Genomic DNA, 25326 nt, shown 5'->3' on the forward strand with positions numbered 1-25326 from the left:
ACTGATAGTTGAAAATATCATTTTGATTTTCTTTATCCACAGTGCTAGTATATGGCTCGTCACAGTCATTCCAGATTTACAGCTGAAATGGTCATAGAGATGCTAAATGAAGAACAGGATTAAGATGAAGCAATTCTTGATCCTGATTCTGACATCTCTGGTGCTGATGACCTAGAGTAGACTATGTGCCACAGGGTCAAGCTGGAGTTGTGGGTTTGTCTATAAATCAAGCTATCTTAGAAGACTCGTCTGATGAGTCCTCTGAAGAGGAACCTCAGACCCAGGCCAATAGACTGAGTAAAAAGGGGGGCCTTACTGGAATGAGCATCCCCCCACTCAGGGCAGAGCAAGAAGCCACAACATCCTGAGGAGCTGCCCAGGAACTGCATCTGCTTCAACAACAGTTTTACCAAAAGATGCCTGGGATTTATTTATTAGTGAAAACATCATTTAGGAGGTTCTGAAATGCACCAATTTAGAGGGACAAAGAGCAGCAGCAGCAGCAAATGAAAAAGAGTGGAGATGCGGTGACAAAGTAGAATTCATGGCCTTTATTGGTTTCTTTGGTCCAAATCACTTCTAAAATAATCATTTTTGACAAAATCATTATTACAGCATGTCTTTTTTTTATCACACTTGCATACCTGGGTCATTTTTTACCCATGTGTGTAAACTTGATGTGAAAATACAACGAATATTTTAATTCATAAATTGAAAAAAGATAAAATGAAAATAATGATTTGTGGTAATCAAAAACAAGATATTTAATGAATACTTTGAATATTAAATGATGAAAAAAATTGATTTCCAAAAATATAGCAAAGAAACACTCAGCCGTACAATAACATGGTAGGTCAATAGGGATCATTTTTGACCCATGTTGTGTTTTTTTTGCGTAGCTTGTGTATCAAAGGGTTAATTGGTTTCATTGATAAATGCCTACTCTAGGTTTCAGAAAGTCCACCAACAGCCTCTTGATGGCGGTATAAACTGATAACCGTCCATATCAACTCTGCCGGAAATTTGGAGTAGAAGAAGAACGTGACCAGAGGAAAGCAGCTCCAGTGGCGTCGCCTCGTCAGTTGGTCAGTAAACCGTGAAAAACCCCGTTAAACCACCGACAGTCCGCTTTACTCTTTAAAGCTTCTCTTGCACCGGTTGATAATGCTGAGAATGAAACTACCGATGAAAACGGGCGAGGAATGTGAGGACGAGGCGCTCGAGGACGATTCATTGGATCGGTCGGCGCACCAGCGGATTCCCGGGGCGGCATCTCCCTCCCCGGTGTCCTACGGGCTGGAGAAGTCTCCGTCCCAGCTGGACAAGGAGACCGTCTTCGAGTGGTTCGGCCTACATTTAAACCCGGCCAAGCGCGTCGAGTTCATGTGCGGGCTCCTACATATGTGCCAACCCCTGGAGCTCCGCTTTTTGGGATCTTATCTGGAGGACCTGGCCAGGAAAGATTATCATGTTTTACGGGACTTCGAGTTTCGGGCCAACAGCCCGGGCGACCTGGGCGTTTTGACAGACGTGGTTGACCCGGTGGTTCGCGCCAAACTCCTGGTCTGCCTGTCCCTCCTCGGGTCCGACAGCAGGGAATGTGCTGGAATACTCTTCGGGATTCTGAGCCATGTCGACCCGGCCCTGTTCTACAAACACTATGACTACTCACTTCCGTTCCGGGGTCCCCACCAGCACCACCCGGTCCACCCGCCCTGTCAGGACGGGAGTGTGTACGGGCGCTCGGAGCAGACCTGCGGCTTCTCCGCGAACGAGACGGCGGCAGGACCCCTGGAGCAGTTGGCGCTGCTCTTCACCATGGCCTCCCTGCACCCAGCTTTCTATTTCCACCAGCGGGAGACCGTCCGTGGCCAGCTGGACAAAATCGAGCTGGCTCTAGAGGAGAGACGCCGGAGTCAGCTCCGGATAAACGCCCAGACAACGGTAACTCCACCGACACTGTAGTTTCTACCGCCCAGCTAGCTTAACATGTTTTAACTTCTGCGTTTTACCTTTAGCAAGAGTTTGTTATCAGCATAGCTGTCTATGGGAAAGAATTATGAGTAATTTACACACTTAAAGCTAATTAGATAATGATAGCTAATGCCAAGTACTGCCTTTGGGAACGTCTTTCTTAGCATGAGCTGGGGTCCATGCTAAAAGATTTAGTTAACATATACTGTATAAGCTGGTAGTAGCTATGTGGTTCCAACCACTGACTCCAGCCATGTTCACACACATGGGGTAAAGCCCCTTTGCCTCGGAGCCATCATGGAGCTTCCTATGTGTCTGGGCTGTGGATCAATACTTGCTGCTGTTACCTTTTTAAATGCCCCCCGTAGTTAAAGTCATTAACAAGCTCCCTGGAAGCAAAGCACTGTCCCCATTACAGCTGTATCCAGATCAAATGCCAAGTCCTTGACTGATAATGCCACTGTTGTTATTATTATCACTGCTATCATTCCCTATCCAGTTACTCCAGATTGCTTCTCCACAGCTGACCTGTGCTGTAACTGAGCCACAGTGGGTTTTTGACGTGGTTCTGTTTCACTTGTAGCTTTTGAACCTGACACCGGGTGTCCGTAGGTTTTCACTCCAACCAAACAGGGCAGCAGCTCATCTTTCTCACCATGTCTGCAGTGGAAGTTATGTCGCATAACTTAGCTGGTTTCTATCTTGGCACTTTAGACTGATCCGTACAGTTCTTTTAAGTTTGTAGGTAACTAGCAAGTCCCATAGTCCCCTTAAATACAATCAAGAATCATTTAATGTTTTCTGGGAAATCAATGAAAATGTCCCTCTTAAGCAATGTGATAAAACATTTCTGGATCCACACTACAATTTAGTGGGTTCTTCCCGGGCACATACTGCATCCTTCCACCAAGTTTTGTGCTGCACTGTGAAGTTGTTTTTGCAATATCTGTCTTACAAACCAACCAACCAACACAGAAGGCCGACAGAGGTGAATCACAACCTCCTAGGCTACAATGTTGAGTACCAAAGTTAACAGAGCTTTTGTCTACATTTTACACAGCTACAATTTTGTCAATTAAACTGCAGGGCACCATTAGAGCCTGCAATGAATCCAAAAAGCAGAGCACACACTGAAATCCATGGCTGAGACCTGGAGCACATGTGTGACTTTACATAACCACGGCTGTCATCTCTCTGATGTGCAAACACTTCCGCAGGCCTCACTTTGCAGATCAACCAACTGATTCAGTTCAGTTAGGTTCAGTTTTATCTGCATAACACTATATCAAAACATATATTACCTCAAGGCATTTGTCAGAATGAGGTGAAGATCTTACAATATACAGACAACCCAACAGTTCCCACCGTAAACAAGCACCTGTTGAAAGTGAAAAGAAAAATATACGTCAGACAGAAGTGGACTGAGGGGGGGGCTGTCCGCCTCAAGCGGTCGGTCTGAGAGAAGAGAAACGAGGGGGAGAGGGGGAGAGATAGACAGGGACAGCTGTACATATAGTTGTTTTCAAGCACTGTTATAACAATATATTAATAATTAGTGATGGCAGCACCAATAACAATAATAATAATAATGATGATGAGTTTTGATGTTGGGTAAAGCAGGGTTTCTCAATAGGCAGTTTCTATGCAATATTTCTCTCTGTCTCGATCAGTCAACCTCTACGTTCCTTGGGGTCATGCACCATTATCCACAAAGGTCAGCAGTGAGCAGGTTTTCATTCCATCTGGTACCAAACTAATTTCAACTTTCCTCCCCTGCGGGCTGGGGCGATTTAACAGGGGAAAGAACCACTGTCTTGCTTGCTTGAAATTGAACCCTCCAGGCTGTGGAGGCATACAGTATAGTGTGAAATCATAAACACCAAGCTACTGTATATGACTTTAAGGCAATGGTGTCTTATTGCGTGAGTCAGTAGGGCCTCTGACCACAGAGAGCTCAGGCTTTTTGACCAGAGACTGTCTAATAATAAAGATAAAAGCTCTGTTGATTGGTGAATTGTTTCAGCATTTGTGAAGTGTACAGTCATGTTAAAAGATAATTTCACTCTATGGAAATTGTTGACTTTGTCAATATATTTATCTAATAACTATCCTTTTTGATTGAGTGCCTTTTAAATACGGGTTGTCAAACAAATATAATAAAATGTATTGACATTTAAAACATCAGGTCTCCCAGATTAGGTACCAATGATAACCATCTCTTCAGGGACGGCAGGTGAAACGTGTCTTATTCCTCTGACATGTAGACCCAGGTGTTCTCTTTGCTTTCGAAGTGTGTGATGTCATTATGCCATGATCTGAAATGCTCTCCAGGGCCTAAATGGAAAAAAAAAAAACAGTTGTTGGATGCCTGTGAGTCTGGCAAAGGAAGTAAAATAGATCTTCAAATTATTTGAAATCATTCCACTGTAACTACAACTGGCATAGATTTCCAACAACTGCCAATTTGTCCACTACTGGCCACCCTGGATAATTCAGCCCAAAAGCAGATAATTAGATTCTTAGTGAAGTTTCTTAGAACCCAAACTTGTGTATATTCATGTATATGTGTGTGTGTATATGTAACTGCATCTAATTTTAATGAGATTGCACAAATTTGACCCGTATGGGAGGCCCAGGATAAAAGCCTTTTCTATCCAAGAACAATATTGCAGAAAGACCCAGCCTTATGGAACAATGTGCTCTGGACAGATGAATGACAGTAAGAGTTGTAGGAGGCGTATTAGCTGCAGGGCAAATACAGTTTCTCAGGAAGTGAAACTTATCCCAACAGAAACCAATAGTAGAATCCTGTTAAAATGGGCAGTAGATGCATGAAACTCCTCATAGATCTGGCATCTGATGGAACTTTGCATGGAGGGGTGGTTTAAATTGTCAACAAAGTAAATTTCCATGGGCTGTACTTAACCTGACTGTGTGTATACATATAAAAGGAAAATCCCTAATCTGAAGTCATGTTAGTCATGAAAAGCTGCTCTCAAGTGACAGTGTTTCCCATCAGCTGTCTAATCCACACTTCTGGTGCTTGTTGCAGTTTACATTAAGGATGTTCTTATCAGCTGAGCAATGGCTGGAAATTAATTGTTAGTATCTCTTATAAATAAGTCTATCAGTGGTCTCAAAGGAAAAAAGCCATGATAACAATAAGTTGGAGATAGTTGTTTCTGCCTAATAAATCATGTATGCCTGATGTGCACTGATCAGGTGTCAGAAGCAATGTATCCTTGTGTGTGGCGGCACCACACATGATATTGTTTAAAGATAACCAGAAATAAGAACGTACCAGTTAAGTGTGAATTTTTGTTAAGTGCGAATAAAAGAGGAGCTTCACCTATTTTCCTTATCTGAGTTTGTTTCAGGTGTAGAGGAGAACTACGGCATATGTTCTAAAGTTTTTGTTCCTCCAGAGGGAACTGCTTAAATTGTCTGAAGCGATGTCACTCAGGTCAGGGTCGGTTGTGGCTGAAGACATGCTAAAAATAGAAGACGTGAGCCTCTGTATCCTGGCCCTCATCTCTGCTGGAGGCTCTATGCTACATTAGCACTACTAACATAACACACTAAACTGCGAGGGAGGGTGTAGATGCTAAAATAAATAAGGCTGTATCAAATAGAATGTTTTTTTTCTCTTTGGTTAGTCCGTCAGTGTTGCAGTGCAGTGCCAAACCAGTGGAGTGCTGCTTCTACACAACGAGCGTACCTTTAATCAAGTCAGTGCTAGAAAACTATGCGAGGTTGACATCATTACCCTGAAGATGCTTGCCTCTTAATAAAATAACCCTCTCCATTTTTAGAGGGCTGCTCTGTGTCTGTACTGTGGCACTGTCAGATTTATTGAAACACAGAGGGGGGAGAGGGGCAGTGAGTAAGTGAAAGGTTAGAAACAAACACTGCTAACCGGTGTGGTCAGGGTGCTGACATAATGTCTGCTCCATCCCTTTTGATTTTTAAACTCTGCTTTAGTTGCCTTTTTGAAATCCCACACATTATGTGTTAATGTTTAAATGGAGAATGGGATTTGGCTGTTATCACATGCATATATTTCTATTGTATTTGTATTGCACACAAGTTTTTGTTCATTAAACATTTAAGTGAAAGTTTTTATAGATATTTTCAGCTGAATTTATGGGGTTTAAATTGAGCTTTTAGTCAGTGTATACACCAAAACTTGGGGAATCAGAATAACATATACGATACAAAATATTGGATCATTTTGTTTCTCATTTCCATAAGGGACAAACTACTGATGACTCTATTCTGTTTCTCTCTGTCTAACATGATTTTACAGGCACTGACTCACCTATCAGGGCTTTATTTAAACATCAAACTATTTAACTTTAACGTGAATTATTTGCCTCTGGCTTTTTATGAGTGTGTTTCATGAGTAACTTCATAAACATTTACATGAAGCTATTCATACTAAAAGAAAACACAGGTTATAAGTTGAAAAGATAGCGTGACAGTGTGAACAAACCATTATGAGGCATTTACTAACTTTGTTTTGTTTTTCTAGGAGCTCACAGGTCAGAAAGTGGATTTCCTGCCCCCCCCAGCGCTGGGTTTGGGAGAGTGTACTGCTTCACATCCTTCGTGTCAGAACCGACGCTCCAGCCGCTGGGTCACACAAAGAGAAGGTGAATTGAAGCAGTGCATATATAACAATCATTACTAATTTGATACAAATTGTGTTTCCAGTTTCTTCAGCCTTTTTTATTTAATCTGCCCAAATATTTTTTGAACAAATAACTTAATGAAGTAATGAAGCACTGATATCTCTAACTATTGTATAATGATAATCTTTGTCCATCTAATTTATTTTGCCGTGTATTGTTCTTTATGTTTTCATGGATATTGGCAGTTTGAACAGTGACAGTAGGGGCCCCCTTCAGGTTTTTATGTAAATATCTGGTGATGCCAAACAAATTCACATTTGTGATTGGGTCTGAAACTTCCCAGCTCAAAGTCTTGCAGACCAAAATGCCTCTAAATTGCAGTAGACCTAAAACCTAAAACATATAAGCGCAATGAGCTGTGTGACAAAGTGGAGAGGAACAGACAAATGTCTGGAAACACCTTACCTGCAGCTGTTTGTTCTTCTCTTTGAGAAAAATATCATGATTATACCAGTTCAGTTAATTCTGTGGTAAATTAGATTCACATGCTTCTCCTCATCCGCAGCAGCCATCTTGGTTGTTAACAAAAATAATCTTGCAGTACTGCTCTGACAGAAACCAGACCCATTTTATAAGGGGCTGGATTCTTCTATCTAAAGTGGTTTTAGTTGCCCTATAATGTTTGTGATTGGCCTGACTCGTTTCAGTATGATGGGATATTATCTGATGGGGAGGATGACCAGACCCATCTACAAGAGTGAATATGATTGTTCTGGTTTCTAGGTTAGGGTTGTAGGTAGGGCTGCTCGATTAATCGAAATTTAATCGTGATTTCGATTATTGGGTCAAACGATCTCCAAACTACTATAATCGAGTTGAAACGATTATTAGGCATTTTTTTCTAAAGAGACGTGGACGCGCCTTTCAGTCCTTCCTCCAAAGCATTCAGCGACCCAGCTGACTGGCACTCACTCTCAAGCAGCTGTAAAGTGAAGGAGGCGAGTTGTGTGTGTGTGGTGACCAGCTGTGAAAAAAACAGCGCGAGTGGAAAAGCAGGGAGGGCAGCCCTGTTGGATCGACAAAAAGGGTCGAAAAAGTTTGAGCAGCAGCACACCATGTAGCGGGCACGCCGCGCACCGCTATTCTCAAGCGCGCTTCCGCCTGGCTGTTGAGATCGGTCAGACCAGACCCGCATTTCTCCGCGCCTTTCAGCCAGAAAAAATCATAATCGTGATTATAATTTTTTTCGAAATCGAGCAGCCCTAGTTGTAGGTGGACATACATAGTGGAAAGTACTGATTAATTCATAGCATGCACTATAATAACACAGATAATTGTATGGGCCTAAATATTTGAATAGGCTTTCAGTAGACCCACACCAGTATTTGCCAGTAGTTGCCTAATCCCAGTAAGAAATCCCATCACAAACTCTTCATAGTTAATTTGTGATTTCTGTTGTTGTTGTTGTTGTCGCAGCGGTGCATATAGAGGGGATTGTGCTCAGGGGCATCTCTCGGACCAGAATAGACAAGGAATACAACTTTGAGGTAAGTAACACCACCACACACACACACACACACACACACACACACACACACACACACACACACACACACACACACACACACACACACACACACACACACACACACACACGCATGCACACACACACACACACACATATGCACACACATACACACGCATGCACACACACACACACACACATATGCACACACATACACACACACACAATTTCCTGCTACAGCTTAAAATGTCTTGTCTAAGTGTGATTTTGACAATTTTATCTACAACGTATGCAATCTCAAGTTCAGTAAGACTTGGTCCTGATTATTGCAGTTATGTCTAGTGTTCCCTGTCGTGCTCACACACATGCACACACAAACGCACACACTCTCACATTCACATTCTTGTATCTTACTGGGAAAACTCATTGGCATAATACCTTCTTTAGCCCCTTACCCTAACCTCAACCATCGCAGCAAGATGCATAACTCTAACGCTACCCTAAACTTCTAACCTTAACCCTAAAAGCAAGTCTTTAACCTCAAACAGCCCATAGAAGAAGTAATGACGCACAATGGATGAATATTTTTCACAAAATGAACAGCGTGTGTCAGGATCAGTTCTTTACTTGACAGCAACTCATACTTCTGTCATGTTCTCCTCACTGATGGGTCAAAATACTTAATGGACTCACCTTATGCACAGTCATTATTTATCAAGCTCCATGTACTAGTTTGAACATGAGGTATCTTTCTGACTGGTGACTGTTTACTCTTATTCTTTGGCATCACTTTCTCGTTGTGTTGTGCTGGTTACTTTTTTTTTTAAATCTCCATTCTGGTTCAATTTTTAGCTAGATCGAGCAGAAGGTGGCTGCCATGTATTTTGTAGCAGCCAAATCCCACTTGACCATTTGGTTCTGTGTGTGTCCATATTGTTAGATTACACATTTTCTTTGTATCCTTTGTTGTTTTTTTGCCCCAGTTGGCAGTGGAACTCCACTTATCCAAGTTTCAAATTCTACAGTGACTCAATGTTGTGCCAATCTTGTGGCAGCTCATCACTACTGTTGACCTTGTCGGTTCAAAATTAAATTTTATCTCAACACAAATGAACAGTATTAATAGGCATATGTAGAGCTCGTTTACAGAAATACAAATTCAGTAAGACAGATGGAGATGACACACTAACCGTCCTGTTGGCTTGACTGAGCTTTGATAGTGAAGCCAGCAGCATTCAGCTCTCCATCTGGACACAGACCACTGATACACATGCAAAGACCCATCACACTCATTCTAACATGTCTTCATATCTGCAACCATGAGCTAAATAGGCATGCACTGTTTTCATCAAGTAGCATAATTAATAAACATTACAGATATGAACGTTTTTAATAACTGTCAAGTGGTAATGTCTATCTGAGTCCTTTTGATCTCTATTAAGTAGATGCATGCTCCTGACATGTGATATGTGTCTGTGTGACGTACGTGTGTATGTGTGTATCACCCACTAACCCTCTGAGAAAAGATGGTTGTTGGCTTGTTTGTTAGGAGTTTGATTTGTTATGTAAAAATCTTGCTTAATTTCCCCTAATTAAAGTTGATTTACCAATTTGTTACATTTATGTCTGAGCTAGGTAACTGACTGCTCTAAGAAAAAAATGGAGGGTGCGGCAGTATCTGTAGAGTATGGACCTTCTTCTAGATCTGTGTTTAACTTGCACGACAGACTACAACTACCAAGTAGAACAGCAATGATTCATCAAATCCCCTCAAACACAAGCTAGTTCTCATATCACAGTACACACACACATAAGCAGCTTTGTTTCAAACACACGCATTTGTATCAAAGGGGTGCTGCAGTAAATGCATTCAATGCACATTGTAGCACGTGTGGCGTATATGTTGCACTGTTCAGCCTCACTTGTAATTGATCATAAACTTAGTCAAAGTTTTTCCTGTGCTTGAACATTCTGCAAAAGCTTCTGTTAAGAGAGACACAGTAAATTACTTTCACTTTATGTCAGTGTGTTATCCATATTTTCCAAATTATGGATTGATATTTCCTCTGTAGTCAACATCTCCACACTTACCTAAAATTGGTTTGCTGGGACACTGATTATCAGTATCAGCCAGCAGACCATTAGTCTTACTCGGTTACCACACTGTACGGAATTCCAAATCAAACTTTCACTCTGTGGTTCTGAGGTCATTAAAGTGAGTTAATTATCTACATAAAATAATCTAAACAAATCCAGTTTAGTAAAGATATTCTCACCAGATAAAATATTTTTTGTGTTGACTTGTCATAAGAAAATATAGCCAGCTGGTGTTGAGACAGTAATGTGTCTATTTTTAGCAAACTACCAATTACCCGTCTATGGAACATGCCCTGATGGCTTATCTGGCACTGTCCCACACCCACACTGTGGGCAGCACCTACAGAAGAACTGCAGCTTCTCGGTCTCTTTTTCTCAGTTGGATACGATTTGCAGAGCACAGACAGGCACTGCTCATGTGCTGACCTCTGTCACTTTGATTAATACCTATCAAACAGTGTGTCTGTCTGAGCTTGGGTCACAGGTGACACTGAGTGTGAGTTAATCAATAAATCAAGTTTTATTTGTCTAGCCAATATACACAAATTAGGATTTGTCTTATAGGGCATCCTCTGTCCTCAACCCTCAACAAGAGTAAGGAAAAACTACCATAGGTAGTGAATGTGTCCAGTTTGTATTTTTACCAACTTTATTTCTGGTCTTAAACGATGTAATCCCAAATATGGATCACGTAAGTAAGTTTGATGTAACTGTAATCTACTTAGTTTGAATTTTTTGACGTTGTTTTTCGTCAGTTTTCTCACCATAGTCAATGTAGTGATGGAGGTCGTTCTCTGCTGTGTTTCAGGTGAAGTGGTCAGACTCTTCTTCTACCAGTGTGACCAAAACCCACCTGGAACTGGAAAACTTCCTTCTTAAGGTAAGATATGCACTTTTGTCTAAAGATATAGTTTGTTTTACACCTATCAATTGCTCTATCAAAATGTATGTTATTCAAAAGTTATGATTCCTGCAAAAAACTCCAGTTCTTTGCCAGCCACACCTCACTAGCAATGACTTAAGAGCCTTAAGTGATACTATAGTGTGGAACGAGAGGGGGATGTCAACACTTTCTACAAACATAACTTTCAGGCACAAAATAACATGATTCTACGAGATTAATTACTTTAAGTAAACAAGTAATACAACCTCAGCAGTTTCTCCACTATATGCCTGCATTTGATAGCAGATAAGACATGTTTATACACAGACGACTTGCAGTTGTCAACATGCAGCGGATTATTTCTTTATTTGCACAAACCTGTTTATAAGCGAATCTTGCTTGTTGTTTACCTTTCTTCTCTATCTGCAGCTTCCTAAGGATCAGTGCACTGAGTCTTTTGAGAAGAGCATCCTGAGGCTTCTGAACCAGGGGGACCAGTATGAGAGCAGTGAGGTGGAGAAGAACCTCAGGTACATTACACTTGTCCCAGATTCACACATGATGCGGTTAGGGTTAGATCAAATAATAATGTATTATTACCTATTACTGATCAATATTAACATAATTAGCTTTAGTATTTTTGAGCATTCTTAAAATGACTGTTACCTCAATGGTTTCCTTTAGTGAGAATCGGTTTCTACAGTGTTGGAAATGTTCATGATAGATCTCATTTCAATTACTTCTGCCACATGAAAATGTTACAGACTGCAGCCTTGACCGAAGATAAGGCTGCAGTCTGAGTCCTGCAAGTAGAAAAGGGTCAGTGTCTGTCTCAGGGTCATTTCCTGTGTGTAATAAATCTGGAAAACGATCTTTATCTGTGTTAGAGGGCAGAAAAGAGAGAACTACCACCCACACTGTCGGAATTTAAATTGTTGTTATTCTCACCTGTAAAACCTGATGTTAAGTCAAATCTATAGGTATTGAATAACCACTTATGTGAAATAGCTGTTGTTTGTCAAATTACATCACTTCTGTTAAATGATGAAGCTCTACAGCCTGTGGTTGTTATTCAGAATCAAATGTGAGTCAAGATGGCTGCATCCCTCATCTCAGCCACATGATCCAAATCCACACCCTCCCCAGATGCATCTTTTTCAGCAGTCCATCTGCATGTCATACTTTTCTGTCTGTTCAATATGAAAGGACAGAGAAGCATGTTAGTGTTCCAGCTATGTAAGAACCATCAAATGTGAGCCTTTGTCAAAGTGTCATTCAATTAAGTGGAGTCGAGTTTAGGTGCCAGAGATTTAGTCATTCAGCTGCAGCCATAAACCGTTTTTTTTTTTTTATCTCTGCAAAGGAGGTTATGTTTTCACCCCTGTCAGCTTATTTGTTGATGTCTTGTATGTTTTGAAACAACATTACAACAACAAAATCACTGAACAAATTTCCATGAGACTTGGCGGAAGGATATGGTATGTATGGGTCATGGTAGAGCCCACAAACTGGAACTTTACTCACGATGGACATCAGAGGTTCAGTGTGTAGAAGTTAGTGTCCTCTAGTAGTGAAGTTGCATGTTGCAGCTGAATACCCCTCACCTCACCCGCCCCTTCCAAACACTAAACGGAACCTGTGGTAGTCTTCAGTCGTCATAAAAACTCAAAATGTGTTTAGTTTGTCTAGTTTGGGTTACTGTAAAAACATGGCGGCCTCTGTAGAGTGAACCCTCTCCTGATGTAAATATATAGTATTTAATTATAAAGGGCTTATTCTAAGGTAAAGAAATCCATAATTCGTCAAATTTAGATGAAACACACTAGTTTACACAACCCCAAGATCATTTTTATATTTAATTTCTGTTAATAGATCCCTTTCACCTAAATCTTAAACACTGAACCTTTAAATGTCATCACACACTCTGAAATTGTCACCCACGTTGAATCTAAAACTATGTGCAATGTGTCTGCTCACATTTGAGACATTTTTGACACAGGTTGCAGCATCTGGGCATTTTGTTGTAGCTTCATTTCTTCAGTGTCTGTGTTACAGCCACTGCTGCAGCTCCGACTGTTAGTGTTTGAGTCGGCGCAATCCCTAAAACAAACTGCATTGACTATGTATTCAGAACACTGATAAGCCCTCATCCCTTTGAACTTATTCAGTATCATTGCCTCACATCCTGCCCACTGCACAGTCCCCACTGAGGAGGCAGCCCTCACATGTAGAAAACCTCTGATCGAAAGAGAACCGCTTCACTACCAATGTATCATGATGCTTTTCAAATCAGTCCCAATGCTACATGCACCTTTTTACTGTTGTCGGATCACACTCAGGCATCCGTATCAGAGCCAGCACCTTTTACACACACACACACACACACACACACACACACACACACACACACACACACACAGGGCATTGCGTCCATCAGTTTCATTTTGTCTGAAAAGAAACTTGAAGCTCAAGCTATTCATCAGTAACTCAGCCCCCAATTCCAGCTGCATTGCAAACATTGTTGCTGCTTGTATTTGCAAGTCTCTCGCCTTTTATGGTTCTTGGCTCCACCGTTGACAGGCGAACGCTTTTTGTTTTATTATTTTAACTACAGTATGTTAGTTTAAAAGCAACAAATTGTCATTACTAGACAGCTCCACAGATGGTTGCAAATGTTTGTTGTTTCATTAGTAAGGCACTGCAGTGTGGTGTTATGGTTTGAACATAGCCGCACAGTGATTGAAGTATGGAACTGTGTCTTTTCATAGAATTCTCTCCTTCTTATAGATGTAGAATTAAATATATGTGAATAAGGAAGTGTCACTTTGTGTTTCCAGGGAAAAGTTCCTGTCTGCTCCTCCAGTCTTCAGGCAAACCAGAAAAGTCTGCAGCTTCTTCAACTGTGACTCCACTTACTCTGCTAAACCCACTTCTTGCAGATGTGAGTATCAAACTAAGAATGACATGATGCATTTGGAATGGGTTATCAACTAATCTGTTCTTTTCAGTCTCAGACAACTGATCTCATCACAATGTTTTTTTCTTTCAAACTTGTGTTCCCCTGTAGAACAGGCTCACTTTTCTCTTCTTCTTGAACAAGCTGGAACAAATTTACTTTGATCATTTTTTTTTCATGTTTATGTTCCGTGAATAGCTTTTTAAATTGCACTCACGATATTAAGAGGCAAGAAAATTACTGTCGTCATGTCATCATACATGTGCCCATAAGGCTCTATTTAAATCTTAAAATATTAGTGTCACTGTTTTTTCACTCCACAATTATTAAACTGGCTGTCATCATGACTTGAATAGTTCTTGATATGTGCTTGGGCATTGATATAAAATTGTTTTTGTTTTTTCAGTCAGAACACACATAGTAGTGTTATTTATTGTTTTCCTTGACATGGCTGTGAAATCTACTGGTGTGTTCTTTCAAATTCGTACATAATTCGATCGGAAAAGGGACGTTGACAACATAGAACAATTTAGTTTTCCATCCACATGAAGAAAAAAAAATTACTATCAAAGATTTGCGATATGGGCCTTGAAGAAAATGATGATTTTCTGCCTCTTTTTCAGACTCAAAAATACTCAACATGGTTCCTCATTATTTGCCATTTATGATACATTTAGACCTCGACTTACTGTCAAACAATGAAGCACCGGTGTCAAAAATCAAGAAATCTTTTTCTTTATAGGCAACTGCCAGCTGGGCAAAGTCTACCAAGGAAACTGCTCCGATGCCTCCAGTCAGGAAGAAGGTGAGAGGAAGTGAAATTCCATCACAGCTTATTTCCTCTGTGTTTTCCTCTGTGTGGAGCTGTATTGGCAGAGCAAGAGCAGTGTGAAATAAATGCACTGTATAAACCGTGAGTGAGACCTGAGTGTGTTTACAAAGGAACAGCCCCACCAAGCTGACTAGCATTTATTTTTGGAGGCTGCTGAGAAAGGCTGATTGTGTTTCAAATCCTCATATTTCAAAGCTATATTTGCCTGCTCATGTACAGGACTGAGTTCAGCGCCAGCAGTCACAGCTCAAACTTCACAATAAGTCAGTGCTCAGTCCATGCTGGGAAATCTTGTCACATTACATATCATTTAGCTGTGTCTTGTGTTTATACTCATTACCAGTATTGCTTGTGTGGGATAAGGAAATACAATATAATTGCATTACTTTTCCTTACCCTTTAAACAAGCATTTGACTCAAACTTGTCAATAAATATAGCAAATTGAGAATTTTATGTGAGCAGTACTGAATAATGTTCTTTACTTGGATAACATGGCCTATTTATAAAGAGAACCCTAATTTATGAGGCATTGCTACAAGCATTAACAGCTAATAGTTGGTAGTGGTCTATGATCTGTTCATATATGTTCAAAATTCCCGGTGTTCATGTTAAAATAATATCCTGATGATTTTTCTTGTCAAAGCACATACGAAAAACATTTAACATCACAGACTGTACCTTGATTCTTGATGAAAAGCTGTTGTCATGACGTTTTCTTGATTTGTCTCTCAGATTTAGAGTCGTATGTTCAGGGACACAAGAAAAAGCATGGGACCAAGAGCCCAAGTCAAGGGTGAGTAGAGCCTCTATGGTGTGACCTGTTTTTCTGACATGTTTTCATCCCATGAGAAAATGATGACAACTAGAAATGTAATACCACTGTGTAAAAACAACAGCTGATTAGTAGAAATAAAAGGTAATATTTACTTTATAGAAAGTGTATATGTCCAACAGGGATGTGAATGTTACAATTGTATACAGGAGGGAATGGAAAAAAATATATATCAATGCATACTTTTAGAACTCAATATTAATGAGAATGATGTTATACACATGTGAAAGGACATCACATTAAATGACTTTCCTCTGTATCAGTCTCTCTAGTGCCAAAGCCTCTCAGGGAGACAGTTGGAGGGGGGGGCACACTGCAGAGGTCAATGGTCCTGCTGAGAGGAGGAAGAAGAGCTGTGCACTGAGGAGCAGTCAGGAGGCGGAGCAGGTAAGGGTACTGCTGCCTGCTTTATATTGTCTACAGTACTGTTGCTGCTGCCTACATATTATTTTCAATAGATGAGCTCAATAGTCAGACATTTAGGTCCATTTAGAAACTGAGTTCCAGAAAAAGCTGCAAACAAAAGTAGCCTTATTGCAATATATCTCTGTAATTCAATCCTACAAGGAAAATCCACTTCAACAGCTAGTGTTTTTGCTGTAACTTTTCTTTAGCCTTTACACCACTCTTACAATACCCTTAAAGACTATTATTCTACAGAGTGGAATTATGAATAGATTATTCCTTAACAAGAAACATGTTTTTAGTTGTCTCGGGATTACTCAATTTGAAGTTAGAGATTAGTGGTGGTTTATAACTTTCAACAATCTCAGATTATGAGTGGGGAAACTCTTGTGTCACCTATCCAGGGGTTATCCTCATAACGAGAAGAGGAACATTATCTCCTCCCGTGGACGATAAATGTTGTTTTTCCACAGATCAGTGTTCAAAATTAGCTTCTTGTACAAATGAAAATCACAGATTAAATATACAGCTCACTACGAAATATGAAATACTGTAAATTATAGCTTTATGTAGGGGAGGATTGTTGGGCTGGAGGCCTCTCTGGTTCAAGATGTTTTTCTTTGCTCACATGGAGGTCCGTCCGAGGTTCGTGGCTGTGTTTATCGTTAACTTAACTGTAAACTTCAGTAGCACAGTTCATAGTTGAGGACAACTCCACGAACAGTGGTTAATCATTATACATGGTAGATACATGAAGGTCACTAAGAGTTAGACGGCGTTTTGTGTGTGTGTGTGTGTGTTGGCATGTGTGTGTGTGTGTTGGTGTGTGGGTGCGTGTGGGCATGTGTGTGTGTGTGTGTGCAATTCATAGAATGTATTACACCATACCGCGTGAATGGGAGTGTGCACCGCTAATCTAACTGATATAGGTCAAGACTGCTTGCATGTGTGAGTGGGGGAGAGAAAGCAGAATGCTGACAAAGCACATCCTATCTCTCTCTCTCTCAACAGCTCTCTCTCTCTCTTCCAGTTACTTGCATAACAGAGGCTTAACGCGCAGTAAATGTCCGACCCTCTTCATCACAACTCTGTTTATTCTTTTCTGTGATTTTACTAATTATTACTTAAAATAACTTCAACCTCACCCAGTTATCATCATGAATAGAAATTCTTAGGTTTCTTAGAAATTGGAGAGTCCTTCAATTATAATATCTCAGAAACCTCCTTGGGATTTTTTGGTTTATTTTTCAGCAAAATTACATAAAAAGTACTCGCATGTAAAAGCACTACTTTGCGCAAAACAATTCATGCACTAGTAATACACGTTTTGATTGTCCAACTAAAGTTTTAAAAACCTTATCTCTGTCTGTCTGTCTGTCTGTCTGTCTGTCCACAGTAGTTCTATTTTAGTAATTACTGTCTAACTTTGTAGTGACTCTGTAATGACAGAGAATCACCTAAATGTGAGAGGTGCTCTTTGAAAACTGACTGCTGATGTTCTTACTATATTTCTTCCTCGCAGCACCAGGACACTGAGATGATAAGCCACCCAGTCACTAAAACCAAGAGCAGAGTCCTGCCCTCTGACAGGTATCTCAGCTATTCATGTCATTTGTTTGCTCAGCTCGTTTCTCCAATAACTTAAAATCCAGACACGCGATGACTAACTTCCTAAAGTTTATAGTTCACATTAAAGCCAATAGCTTTGGATTGTTATAAAGTAAACACCTTTGCATTTTAAGATCTGATCAGATGTGTAAGATGTGACTGTGTATTTGACTGGACCATAGCAGAACGCAGAACCGACGTGTTTAGGTATCTATAGTATATATAATCTGCCACTGACGCCACAGCTCGATCTCTTGATACTGTATTTCTCTGCTGATGTTCCTACACCTCTGCCTGCTTCAGGGACAAGGTGAAGGGGAAAGGAGCTGCCTTTGTGACCAATGGTAGTTTGGTGCCAGCTCTGTTGCCTCAGAGGAAAGGTGAGTGTCTGGATGGCTGATGTGACGCTTGGATGTAAAAGACCAACAGAAGAGAGGGAACGTGTAGTTCCAGGAAGGTTGTGAATGAGTGAAACTGATATGAAATGACTTGCAACTCCCTTGATGATGCACATACAGTTTATTTAGATTCAGCACAGCTACACTGTTTCAAAGGATGATATTATCGCCAGTGTCCACCATGAATATATCCTCATAATCCTAAATACATATATCCTTATCACTCAGTACTTCAATTGTCCATGGCAACAGGATCTACCTCCATTGCAAACAGGAACTGCTAAGAACTAATTCACAACAATTTTTTTGTGCAAATATATATAATACTATTACATAATATTGGCTCACAAAATGGTGTTAAAGGGATAAAGGCTCCTGTTAAATGCTTCCCCTGTGTGACAAACTGTGACACTGTAGAATCCCCCTCAGAAAGTTCCTTAAATCAAGTACTTGATTAGTTCTGTGGAATTTTTTTAATTTTTTTTATTAGATAAGCAAAACCATTAATATAGACAGATGACACAAATATTAATTAACATTAATATTAGAAGTCCACTGGTTGTAAGATAAAAAAAACAACGTATTGTGATGCTGAATACAGCTCCCCTGTGTAGGCTGTTACTACTCAGTGTTTTCAGACCCTGTTCTATCCAGCTCCATACTATTTACACAACGCACATGCACAGCAGTCGCTCTGCTCAATGCAAACAACCATACTGTTGTACAGATACATATAGTAGCCGGATGTTTGTTTAACACAGATGTTGTTGCAGATGGGGGTTCTGGTCCAGATACGTTTGGCGAAACATCATCAGAAAGCTACAGCTCACCATCCAGCCCTCAACACAGAGGGCCAGAGAGCCTCGACAGTGAGGATGACAACAACAAAGGTACAATATCACACTATGTATGTTAAAGAATTACAGGTTCTGTAATGAAAGACGTCAGTGCAACGTGGAATCAATCTGTTCTTACCTGTTCTTGTTTCTCTGCTAGACACAGACAGCCACTCTGATGACTCCAGTAAAGGTCCTGGTCCTGACATGTTCTTCACACACCAGACCGTTCCAGCTGTGGTGGGGGACGTCTCCTCTGTCCATTCTCTGTCTTCCAACAACCACCGGCCTTTGTGCACGGAGAGCAGCACAGAGTTTCCCCCTCTCTCCTTCATGCATTCTCTGCCACCACCCAGCCAAAGCATCGCCCCTGATGGGAAGTCCTCATCTGGGACAATGATGATGCAGATGCCCTTAGTGCCTCCAGCCATTCCAGGCCCAGGAATTGTGGGAGACCCAGAGAAGAGGGACGTGCTCCCGACCTTTGGGATTCCACTGATTGGCGTCCGACCTCAAGGAAGTCTGTCTGTGCAGCCTTTTGTTCAGAGGTTCAAAACCGTTCTGGGTGGAGCTAATGGAGCATCAGGAAGTGGTTCTACTGTTGCCATGCCACAGGCTTCACATCAGGCCCCAGTCAGAGCCATGAGTGTCATGCCTCCTGGCCCCACGTCCTTCTCCTCTCCTCCTCAGCAGCCCTGCCAAGACCCGGCCAGTATCAGCTCAGGTCTGGCCTCCTCTATGCCACATGTGGAGCCTTCACACGCCAAGCACCCTTGCTTAACTTTACCATCTGGCCTGCCTTCTCCCTACACCCTGCCCCCTATCCCTTCATCTGTGATGCCTGCTGCAGGAGCACCTGCAGCCACTGGAGTGGCTCCATCTTCTGGACATTTACAAGCTGCTGTTCCCCCAGCTGTGCCCACCCACACCCCTGGACCCGCCCCCAGCCCCAGTCCAGCACTTACTCACAGCACAGCACACAGTGAATGTACATCCTACAGCAACAGTGGTTCTTCTTGTGGAAGTGCCTCCATTGCCCCTGGCATCCCTATTACCCTTCAGCAAACCCAGCAGCAACAAGTGACTCCACAGCAGCTGACACCACTACAGCAGCAGCAACAACAGCAGCAGCAGCAGCAGCAGCAACAGCAGCAACAACAGCAGCAGCAGCAGCAACAGCATCAACAACAACAGCAGCATCAACAACAACAGCAACAGCAGCAGCAGAAACAACATCAGCAGCAACAACATCAACAGCAGCAACATCAACATCAACAACATCAACAACATCAACAGCAACAGCAGCAGCAGCAGCAACCGATGGGCTGTGGTACGTGTGGTTGTCATAACAACTGTGGTGGGCGAAGCGGCAACAGCAGCAGTGTCAGCGCCCCCCCCAGCTGCCAGGCTCCCTTATTCTTCCCCGCCCACCAAATGGCAGCAGCAGCCGCTCGTCAGGTGTTCAGCGTTCCTCCACCTCTCTTCCAGCTAACAAGCCTGTGCAGTAACAGCTACCTCACCCAGGGCCAGCCTCCTCACCAGGCCAACGGTGCTGCCACACTGTCGCCCTTCTTCACCACTGCTCCACCTCCTGCACACCCGTCCCCCTACGGCCCCCTGCACACTCACTCCCACAGCCACGCAGACGTGCCATCACATATGCTGGGCACCCAGGCTGCCGCGGTGGCGGTCGCTGCAGCCGCAACCTACAACCTCCAGCAGCAGATGGCGCCGGCATCTTTCTGCCAGCGGGTCTACCAGCACATGTACCAGAATCCTCTGGGGATGCTGCCCGCTGCAACTCTGGGAGGAGGCGGAGTCAACAAGAAGAGCGGCAATGTGTCCTGTTTTAACTGTGGAGTCAGTGGCCACTACGCTCAGGACTGCAACCAGCCCTCCATAGACTCCACACAGCAAGGTAATGCAGCTACGCAAAGCAGGGAGAAACAGAGGAGCCATTAGTTTTCTTTTCCCAGAAGCCCAGATAAAAGTCCAGAAATTAGTCTTGAACAGTTAGACAAGTTAGAGATCATTCTCACCAGGCATTTTTGGCACCAGTATGATGCTTGGAAAAACCAAGACTGGGACAGTGTGGTAGGAGTCAGACTGTCAGTGTTCTCACCTGGAATTAAATCAGCTAACCCTTAACCCAAAGTGTTTAGCTCTTAAGTCAGTGTTAAAACCAGCTGCTCCAATTCAACCACTTGTAGGAACGACTTTAGCAGCAGTGGTTTAGACCCACACGTGTAGAATTGTCAACATCACCTTCTATTGACACTTCTTGTAATAACTGAAGAGATAAACCACTGAGCCACCTGCTGGCTGAGAATGTTAAGAGAGGTTTTCTTTGCAGCAGTTGTTCTGTGTATGTTTCTGTGGGTTTATGGTGTTTTTCAAAAGAAGAATTCACCTGGAACTGTTTACACTGGTTTTTAACACCATGTACTACACAATCTAATCACCTAACCTTGTTGTAGGACTGTCTCAATTTAATTCAGATCTCATTGTCACCATAGAAAAACTCAGGGGGGTATATATACACTTACCAAACTAACAACTTGATGTTCTGCGGACCACAATGAGGTGGAGAAGATGATAATATACAAATCTTGAATACGAAGTAGAAAAAATATGAAAAACCCGTAGGCATAAGATTATCTGGTTGGTTTGGTGAACAAACATCTAGTTCACCTTCCCACCATTGGTAAAGAGCAGTGCATGGGTTTCCTTCCCTTCGATTTTCAATGGAAAGCATGTGGGCCAACTAAAGCATGGGAGCTAAACAGTGTTTCGAGCAGTGTTTTCTCTTTTGAAAAGCTCAGTAAAAATACTGTACACCAGGATACACAGAAACAGCGTAAGGTCGAAGTTCACCGACCTTCTGTAATGTTCAGATTTTCCTTTCCTCAGCTGTCCACTGATTGTGTATCCTCTGTGTGTTTGGATACATCTGTCTGTGTGTCCATGTGGCTGCCTGTGTGCTTCCATTGCAGGTGGCCTCCGGTTAAAGTACGCTGCCGCCCACATTTCAGAAGCATTCGACAATGCGGACTGAGGAAGAAGAGGAAAGACGAAGAGTTCCTCTGGTCTCGTTGCCACGGGGACAGTCTTCTGTTGTCCCCCCAGGCAGTGTGTGAGCGGTGCACTAAAGCATCTGTGCACTTCAGGAAAAAAAAAATCTCAACCTGCCAAGGGCTCGGTGGACAAAGTCTAAGTGCTCGTGCCTGAGAACATCTAGTGTCTGTGGAGATGACACACTGTCTCATGCGCACCATCAGTGACTCCCAGTCCCTTCCATTTCAGCTTGTTTTAGATATTTTTGCACTGAGGGTTGGAAACGATTACATAATTATTAGGATGTTTTGTTTTTACATAAAAGTGGAGAGTAGTCTCGACTGAAAAATGGTTCTTTTACACTTCTTTCTAAAAACAATGTATTTATGCAGTTTTTCCTCTTTATTACTGGTTACCTGGGATTTTATGTCTGACAGAAGTGTATAGTAGTTTTCAAAGATTAAGAACAAGAATCAAAAAAGTAATGTCAGCAAAATGGATTTTATGTTCGTTCTAATTTTCAATTTTGCTCATGTTTTCTGAATGTACACCGTCTCATTTAAGGAATCCGAAAATGTATGGATCTCTTGCATATCTGTTACTTGATCTGTGTTTGATTAGAAGGTAAACTTGCTGCTTTGTGTTTGTTCTGTTTTATTTTTATTGTTTTACTTGGTGAAATAGTGAAACAGGAACTTAAATGCACTAAAACAGTTCTCACTGCAAACATGTTGTTAGGATTAATTCATTTTAAGATGAAAATCCACATGAAGTAGCAAACTTGTCAGAAAATACGGCATTGTGAGGGTTTGGGTATAATGTAGTAGTACAGGTGTGACCCCTTCTTTTTGAACGGTTTAACACTTTAGAAGGAGATGTGTGTTCTTAATGAAGACGTGCAGCCACTGAAGAAGAATATCAATCGACCCTGAAACAAGCCGAGGGAACTCAACGTCATCAATAACACTTGTTGAACTTAATCCTTTGGTTAGATTCATGCTCTCCTGAAGAGTAAGTCCTTCTGATTGTACACTCATTACTGAAGACAACGACTACTTGGAGAACTCTAACCTCCGTTTGCTTCGTGTCCTAAGGCAAAAACCTGTTTTGACCCTTTTCGACTCAGAGGCTGAGTGAACATCCTATCGTCACAGCTTCCTCCCACGTCACCCAAATGTCCTAACATCTCTACAAGATCCTTTTTTTTTGCCTTAAATTCAACCATCATCCGATCACTAACTACTCTGCTCCCTTTAATTCACATTGGCCGTGTCAGTCAACTGAATGACAGCCGTGTACACCATCTCATCTTGCTCCGGGCAAAGTTTTCCGAAACGATTATTTATGGCTGTAGGAAGCTAGCTGTGCTTCCCATTCATAAGAACAAGACTATAACTGTTTGCTTAATTGTGGCCACTTGTGACTTAACATGATGTTAAATATACAGCAGAGTAAAGAGTCATGAAGTCAGTGAGCTGACCCTGTAATTACACAGTTTTCTAACTCGAGCAGGAAATATGCTGCAGGTCGTAATATAAACCAACACTGTAGCAGCAGGTTCAGTCCCTGTGTAAAAGTGAATTTTATTTCTTCTTAAATTATCTTTTTTAACCAATAGATGAAGAAAGGGCTATTTTGTTTCTTTCAGCCGTCACATATACTTGTTTTACTCCCACCTACTAAATGGGAGAAGTCATTGTGTGGGCTTGGCGGCCAGTGCTGCGTTAGACGCCACCATGATGATCTGTAGAGAGTCCAAACAGACTGTGTGATGGCTAATGACACTAAAAGAAGAGTTAGGTGGTGCTGGGTGCAGACTCTTATGCTCTCCACAGAGGAGTTACAGCATCCAGCTTTTATTTTATTAATGTTTTTTTAATGTTGAGCAAATATTTCAGCCGTTGCCTTCCAGATGGAGCAGTGGGCACTTTGGTTTCAGGTTTGACTTGTATAGCTTGATCCTCGCTGAATTATCATTGTTTCTTGCCCTTAACCTACGAACTGACAAACAGAGCAGAATGTTAAGTGGGTGTATTATTATTATTATTATTATTGGACGGTTTTATTTCTATGCCGGATCGCGTCTGGAAGATGTAATATTGAGACGCCTTGTTGGTTCTAAGTCCATGTTGTGCTGCACACTGAAGAAGGAGATATCCAACTTTTTCTGCACTCTGATTTCATGGAAAGATTTACGGTTTTAATTGCTGATCCAGTATTTGACTTGAGTTTCCTGAGGCTGCTCAAGGATAGAATGGGAGAACATGGAGCCCTAAAATATGAAATAGTGCATAAATAGATAATAAGTTCAACAATATTTTGTGAAATAATTCATTAAAACTACTCAACTATTAAATATATATTTATTTAACTATTATTACACTCATGAGAGACACTACTTTCTGTCTCATTTGTGTAGCTCTTAGACGGTAAACAAACAGTGTGTGGTTAAAGAGGTTTAGTCTCTTGTGTGTTTATTCACATCAGCAGCCACAGTTTCTTCTAAATAACTGACACTCTTGTGGCTTTAACCAACAGGAGCTAACTGGCTAAATGTAGCAGCAGCAGCTATGGAGCTTGCTAACTGAAGAGGTTCCCTTTGAAAAAGGGTATTTCTGTATGTTCAATACAACTCCTTTATTATAACAATAACTAGATCATATTTGGCTATTTTTCCATTTATTTAATATTGAGCACTTTAGGGCTCCATACTGTGTGAAAGTGCTTAACAGTTCTCATTTCAAAATAACTGCAGGATGAATTAATATCGAACATATGTTGGCCTTTATTTTTTAATTGAACAATCCAAATTTTTCATAAGGAGCCATTTCTTAGGGATGCGCTTTAAGTTTTAGAATAAATACAGTTTCTGCAAATCAAGTGTGTGTGTGTGTGTTTGTATTAATGCGTGTGTGTGTGTGTGAGAGAGAAACTCTCAGGCTGCTCATTGGTTCTTTCAGGCCTTGTGGACGTGCTTGTCTCTGTTTTGTATAACCATTAACTCTCAAACTACTGTCAGTGCACAAGGTGAATCTGAATCTATGCATACACAGTTGTTTGTCCTGAATCCTAAAGCGGCTGCCAGAAGCTGCCGCTGGTTGAGACGGAGACAGTGAACGTAAATCTGTAAAAGGAGAAACGGCCTGTAAGATCAAACTGACTCCAGTTTGACTCTGAAGATTATTTATGCCCCAAACTGTCCCACAAAGTTCTTACTCCCATTCAATCGCTGATTTCCAATCATTTGTGCATTAAAGTGGATCAGGCGACCCTGCTGATCAGATCACCATCAGA

At 41.5% G+C, this 25326-nt stretch overlaps 1 protein-coding gene across 1 annotated transcript; it reads left to right on the forward strand.

Moving 5' to 3' along the window:
* The first annotated feature begins 1046 nt into the window (after positions 1 to 1046).
* On the forward strand, positions 1047 to 24912 carry zcchc2 (zinc finger, CCHC domain containing 2). Its single transcript, XM_053412653.1, has 14 exons — positions 1047 to 1944; positions 6506 to 6626; positions 8082 to 8152; positions 11036 to 11107; positions 11540 to 11640; positions 13948 to 14051; positions 14809 to 14871; positions 15632 to 15692; positions 15995 to 16118; positions 17659 to 17726; positions 18048 to 18124; positions 18916 to 19032; positions 19139 to 20896; positions 21972 to 24912. Exons 1-14 carry the CDS (start codon positions 1165 to 1167, stop codon positions 22031 to 22033), a joined length of 3579 nt encoding a protein of 1192 aa, XP_053268628.1. The 5' UTR covers positions 1047 to 1164; the 3' UTR covers positions 22034 to 24912.
* The last annotated feature ends 414 nt before the right edge of the window (positions 24913 to 25326 follow it).

This window comes from Pleuronectes platessa, chromosome 20, assembly GCF_947347685.1.
Source record: "Pleuronectes platessa chromosome 20, fPlePla1.1, whole genome shotgun sequence".
NCBI lineage: Eukaryota > Metazoa > Chordata > Actinopteri > Pleuronectiformes > Pleuronectidae > Pleuronectes > Pleuronectes platessa.